Source organism: Penaeus chinensis, chromosome 2 (genome assembly GCF_019202785.1).
Source record: "Penaeus chinensis breed Huanghai No. 1 chromosome 2, ASM1920278v2, whole genome shotgun sequence".
Taxonomy (NCBI): Eukaryota; Metazoa; Arthropoda; class Malacostraca; order Decapoda; family Penaeidae; genus Penaeus; species Penaeus chinensis.
In genome coordinates, this window is record NC_061820.1 from 24151663 (window position 1) to 24158450 (window position 6788).

General features: G+C 32.8%; 1 protein-coding gene across 2 annotated transcripts in view; it reads right to left on the minus strand.

The window, feature by feature from the left end:
• Positions 1-359: 359 nt before the first annotated feature.
• LOC125033006 (ATP-dependent RNA helicase DDX24-like) overlaps positions 360-6788 on the minus strand; it is an 11143-nt gene continuing 4714 nt past the window's right edge. For both annotated transcript variants that reach the window (XM_047624459.1, XM_047624467.1), the window contains exons 4-11: positions 6732-6788; positions 6399-6589; positions 5129-5309; positions 4415-4555; positions 2322-2450; positions 1573-1734; positions 1109-1395; positions 360-812 (exon numbers count right to left, since the gene is read on the minus strand). The exon at positions 6732-6788 is cut by the window's right edge and continues 756 nt beyond it. In XM_047624459.1, the coding sequence (XP_047480415.1) occupies positions 398-812; positions 1109-1395; positions 1573-1734; positions 2322-2450; positions 4415-4555; positions 5129-5309; positions 6399-6589; positions 6732-6788 (1563 nt within the window). In that variant the 3' untranslated portion in view covers positions 360-397. The remainder of the gene's footprint in view (positions 813-1108; positions 1396-1572; positions 1735-2321; positions 2451-4414; positions 4556-5128; positions 5310-6398; positions 6590-6731) is intronic.

Genomic DNA, 6788 nt, shown 5'->3' on the forward strand with positions numbered 1-6788 from the left:
ACGAGAAACATTGTATAAGGAACAGTGTAATGGCTCTTACACCTTAACAAGTGGACAGGAGGAGGAATACAGTTATTTAATCTTTCAGTCACAATTTAACAGTTGTAGATTTGTTTTTTTTGTTGAAAAGTAGCATATTTGTACACTCAGGGTTTTGCATCTCACTCTATCAACCAAGTCCACTGTAGTTTCTAATGAAGTTTTATTCAAATAGCTCTGTATATATTTCTCTTTTTTGTCACTATTTTTCAACTGAAGGTATAACCAATAACTTTTATGTCGAATTTTACTTCTGTTAAGTAAATTTGAAGTACATATTAAAAATCAAAAATTAAAAAAGGGGAAAATAAAAGCCATTGTATGTCAACAATGGGAAGCAAAATATATTTCAAGAATTCTACATTTCTCCTCTCCTCTCTGCTTCTCTCTCTTTCAAAAACCTCTTCTTCTCTTGCTCCCGTCTCAATTTCCTCTTCTCAAATCCTTTCATCTTCTTCTTACTAGTTCTAGATAGTGGAGGTTTTATCTTAACAGTTTTCACAAGCTTTGAGAAATCTTTTGATTCTTTCTTCACATGATTTATGGCTTTGTTGTTCGTGCTGACAGATCCAATCGAGTTTTCTAAATCTTGGGCACTTTGGAATGGGTTCACAAGGGTTCCCGACTGAGTTGGGTATCTGCTCGAGAAGTTGGAGGACAACAGAGGTTTTTTCAGCATTTGCATCATCTGTGCTCTCATTACATTGATTTCTCTTTTATTTTGGGCTGCCTTCATTTTCTTCTCTGTATCAAAATCCTCATCATATTCCTCCCTGGGACAGAAACACACAAGACAGATATTAAGTAAAGGAAAGCTTACAGGACAATTTTGATTCTATAAAACATTCTTTGTAAACCAACACATAACTTTAGAAAATGTTCTCCAATACTTGAAATATGTATTACAGCAAAATGCCTTTGAAGCATTTGCATGTTCTTTCTAACAATCTAGTCTAATTTCACAAATATATAAACAATCCACCAAACAAAAAAAGAGAAGAAATATGAATATATGAACATGTAGATTATTTATTATTTATTGCATAAAAAAAAATCCAGCCATACTTACTCATCAAGATCTAACATTGTTTCCTTTGCCATCTTCTTCCACCAGTCTTCCTCGACATTCTGTTTACGAGTAGTGTGTTCCCTTTTCTCCAAAGTGCGAGCAAAGTTGACCCTCTCCCTGACCTGCTTCATGATGCATATATCAGTGGGGAAAGGAGGCAGCTCAGTCTCTCTGTTGAGTGTTCTGCACAGCTGGTGATACTTGCTTATTTCACTTGAATCAATAAAAAGTATACTCAATCCCTCCTGTGTTGCACGGGCCGTACGTCCACTGCGATGCACATATGTCTGTGTTCAAGAATTGCAAAAGTTACCAAAATACCCCACACTGTATTTCCAGAAACATAATTTTAAAAGAACATAAATCATACTCTTAGAAAATCACTTATCTCATTTGCTAAGAAAAATTCTCATTTCTGAAACTGATGAAAGGTTTCACCTGAAAAGATTCAGTGCATTTCTCACCTCTGCTGTCCTTGGAACTTGATAATGAATTACATGTTGAATATTGGGAATATCTAATCCACGTGCAGCAACATCAGTGGCCAGCAGGAGAGCCCGAGGATTTGATGAAAATCTTTCAAGACTTTTTAACCTTTGTTTTTGTTGCATTGAAGCATGAAGGGGCTGAAAGAAAACAGTTATTTAGATACAATTTAGTTTTGCAAACAATATGCACTTAAAGTAGTGTTTTGATGTTTGATAACATAATAATAATAATAATAATAATCATAATAATAATAATAATAATAATAATGAAAATTAATGTTGCATAGAATGTAAAACTTGTTATTGAAACATAAAACACTAGTCAGATTCAGCCTGATATCCCTGTGCTGCCTTTGGTCACTCAGCATCCCATTTTTGTTAGAATTACAGTCACCCTGGGCTAAGCCCATCAAGGTTGACTTTAAGATGTTTTAGTGGAGATGAATCAGTATTACATTATAAGAAAAATAAAGAAAGACGATTATACATTACAGTTTCCTTTTTTGACATGGAAATAACTTCATATGGTAAAAATAAAGGATTATTCCCTCAATATTTCATCATTAACAGAATTATTTCATTTTTAAATATCATGATTTAAAATGCCTGAACATATCAAATATATTATATTTTCAAAGGCAGCACCATTTTGTTTTCACCATAAGTCTCCCATCTCAAACAAGAAAACTTACAGACAAGGTTTAATCTAATACCCAAAAATGTACCTGTGGATGACACTGAAGAATGTTGAAGAGATTATTAAGCCTTCGTACACAGTCAATGCTGTTGCAGAAGACTAGGGTACGCCCTGGATATTGCTTGAGGAGGTAATACAGATAGTAATCCTTCTCTTCCTGAAACAGAAGAATTCATGCATGAATAAAAATATAAATAATGAATAACATTCTTAAAGTTTTTTTTTTTTTTTTTTTTTTTTTTTTTTTATTCAAAATGAAAAGAATAAATATTCAAAATGGAAAGTATAAAATGGTAAAAAGCAGAATGGTTAGATATTTCTCTTATAAAGATACACAGCGTTGCTTGAGGTAACCTGTCCCTGGAGGGGGGAGGAGATCAAAAATAATTTACCACAGTTTTGAATGGCTGTATAGCTAAAGAAATACTAATGCAATTATCATAACTGATTCATAATGATCTGTAATAAAGATAAGAGAAAAAAGGTGGTAGATATGATTTCATAATTATTTATTTCTGATTTTTTCATGCCTATTGTTAACTAATAACAGATGCCAATTTATATCTAAAAATAAAAAAAAAATATAATAGTTTACTAAACTAATACATTTCTCACACCCTCTTACCTGGGTCCACCCTCGAACTTTACCCATGTTCAAAAAAATTGATAATTAGGTGACATTTTATTAATAAGTAGCCATTGTGGAAATAAGAACAATATTTAATGATACTTTTGTCAATTTTGTTGACATGAAGATGGCTTCCCAAACACCTAGTCACAAGGTCAATTCTAATACCTATTTATAATCTCACCACATTCCATGATTTTTTTATTTTTAAGTTTTTATTTTATTACTATTAGTCTGATCATTAAAATTATCATCATTACTGCTAATACAATGTCATTAACAACAAAAATAGTATTCAAAATAAAAACTGTTTTCCAAAGCAGGGCCTCAACCAAATATGAGAGTGCTATGTTTGCACAGCTGTTTGTGAGGACCCACATTACTGTTGTTTGCTATGCATCCCCATTTCTGTGGGCTTCATTTGAAAACTATAAAAAAAAAGATTAAGAGCTTTCATTCAACTTTGGAAAAATGAAAGGAATCTCTCTAAATAAAGATGCAATGTGTGAAACTTTCCCATGCTGTTTAGTGTGCCCGCAGAATGTAGTTGAACCACATATAACCTCAGGACAATCTTGCTACTCAGTCACAGGCCAAATACTTGACTATGAATTACCTCTTAAACCAATTGGTGCGGATGGCAAGAACACAATACCATGCCCACTGTAATAAAAGTTCATTGATTGGTTTTACACATAGATGGCTCTACAAATGCTTAGTCACCAAGGAGTCAGTTATAAGTCTTACCTATCTCACCTGTTTACCCTTTTCCTTGATTTATTGAAAACTTTGTTTGTATTATTTTATTGTCTTTAATGTTATAAATATTTCAATAACAATTTAATAATCATAATATCAGTAAGAACAATACCAATGTCAATATCAACAGTATTAAAAAGAAAAAACATTTTACTGCAATTTCAAGGAAAGGGGAAATCAGGAGCAGTCACAAGGGCCTACTGACTGACTCCTTGGTGGCTGAGTACATGTGGAGAATCTATATGTAACAAAATTCACAAAAAAACACTTAAACCTGTAATCACTTGGTTAATAACATGTAAAAAAAATTAGACTAATGGTTAAAGTAAATCCTTAATTTTCACAAACTGCATTACAATTATACTCAATCACTAAAACTGATATAAGATACATTATGTAAGCTGTAAACCTTTCTGTAGTGATGCAAATAACTGAAGTATTCTTCAAAACTAAAAGAATGCATTAAACAAAGTCTGACAAACAAAATTTAAATCAAACTCTCACAAACATAAAAAAATATTTGTAATTATACTTGTCTATATAGAGATAGATATGTAAACAAATAATGTGCTCCTCTTTTGCCAATGGTTTCCAACTCAAAACTACATTGTTAAACCCAATCATAAAACAAGCAGATAATTCATCGCTACATAATAAGTAACCTTTAGCTGTAATCTCTTTTATCTTGTTCATTATCCTGTGAGTAAGTTTATACTATATATACATATATGTACCTTGTCACAGAAGATTTTGGCTTCAGTTAGACTCTCTGCTGTGCCAAATGACCGAGTAACATCAACAACCTTCCGATTTTTCTTGATGCCGATCATCCTCACCAAATTTTCAATCTTTATTTCAGATGTCATTTCAACTACCTGAAACATCAAGATTTATTAAGCATCTTTGAATTTGTCAATTAGTATCAACATTGAAAGGTACCTTATGTATGAGTGTGTTTGTTTGTGTATAAGTAATATGCACTTTGTAACTGGTTGATTACAAGCCTCATTCAATTGTAAATCTTACATGCACGTTAATTACAATGTTTGTAGGAATCTTGTCTTAAATAATCTTTTTAGTAACCAGTGATATCAGTATCAAGTACAGTCACTGAACTTGCTTCAAAACAAGGTAAATTCTATTTTATCATGTTGCAAATTCTACTTCAACTGTGCTTACTTTCACTAACTGTTACACTGCCCCATTTCTGAGATAAAAACTATGAATGAAATATCTCCCTTTGTTATGAACAATCTGTCCTAACTGCCTTTTTGGTTTTAGCTTTTAACACAATAACAGACAATCCAGTAAAAAAAAAAAAAAAAAAATCAGAAAGGAAGAAAGAATGAGTTATAAATGACAAAAACATGATACACACATGCAAAAAAGGATACCGCAGAAAATAGTATGAACTCTGATCAAATGAGACAAAGCCAGCCATACCATACCTTTTTCTTGAAATTCATTCTCTTTGGAAGTGCATGGATCATTGTCAGTGTGGCTGAGAACACAAAAGTCTGCCGCTTTTCCTTGGCTGACTCCTCACTGTTAATCACTTCTAACAGTTTGGTTAACTCCTGAAAGTGGCCGCGCTCCACCATGCGGTCCGTCTCGTCAATTGCCAGGTACCTGTTTAGCAGCAAAGAACATTACCTCCCGTATTTGTGAGAGAAAGAAAGAAAGAAAGAAAGGGACAGAGAAGATGAGAGAGAGGGATTCTCTTGCAGTACGTAGCCAACTCTAGCAGCTAAATCAAAACAATTTTAGAATCCCTTTCCTTCATCACATTTGGAGTGTTTAATAAACCAATGATGGTCATCCTACTTCAAATCTATTAACTGCTGTTCAATAGGAATGATAAAATGAGTAACAAATATAATAATCACAAAAAAAAAAGACGATTATGATGATAATAACAATAACAATCATAACAAAGATAATTGAATATGATAATGACAATGAATATAATAATCATAATGCTAATGGTAAAGGTAATGATAATGATAATAATAATATTACTCTAATAATGTAATACTGATAACAATAATGATAATGATGATAATAATAATGAAAGAAAAAACAACAACGATAATAACAGCAATAACAATAACAATAATGATAACGATGATGATAATGATGATGATGATGATGATGATGATGATGATGATGATGATGATGATGATGATGATGATGATGATGATGATGATGATGATGATGATGATGATGATGATGATGATGATGATAATGATGATGATGATGATGATGATGATGATTATGATGATGATATTAAAAATAAATAATATAAATAATAATTAAAAAATACATATATATTAATCATTACAGTAGTAGTAATAATAGGTAATAATAGCAATAATATTGATAATAATAATAATACATTTCCATGGCCTCTTTAATATGATGATGCCCATTTGTTATGATTGCAGTAGATTTAAGTTTTCTGTTGTTTTTTTTTGGGTCAAGTAGATGCCTGACTAGTCCTTGGTAACCTGGACAACCTCCCTGGAGTACTGGTACCAGCTTAGAAGGGTTGCTGGTCCAGGAAGACTTCTATTTATCTTTACAAATGCAGTCTCCAACCTTAAAGAAATACTGGGCTACACCCTCTGCATTCGTTATTATTCTTTTCAGTGGTGTTTGTAGTCAAGAGAATAAAAAACAAAACTTCTTAACCATCTTCAGGAAAGGCTACCTTCTTACCTAATATATGGGAGCTGACAGAGGTGATGGTTGCCCTGTTGCAAGAGCTCCCACAGGCGTCCTGGCGTGCCTATAACAATATCTGGTCCACGAGCCAAGACACGTTCCTGCTTCTGAGATGACATGCCACCTACAACAACTGCTGTCTTGATATCTGTGTTGACTAGCACTGCTAAGAGGTGACTGTTTATCTGGAAGGGAAAAAAACAAACAGTTTTTCAGTGTTCATGCAAATTGAATTTGTGTAGGCAATTTTGACAGAAGCAGTAAAAGACATCTCTTAGGTATATTCCTTATGAAGATATTTCAACAAACATTTGCACAAAATCTCACCTGAACTGCAAGTTCTCTTGTGGGCGTAATGATTAGAGCACGGAGCTTCCTCCGAGG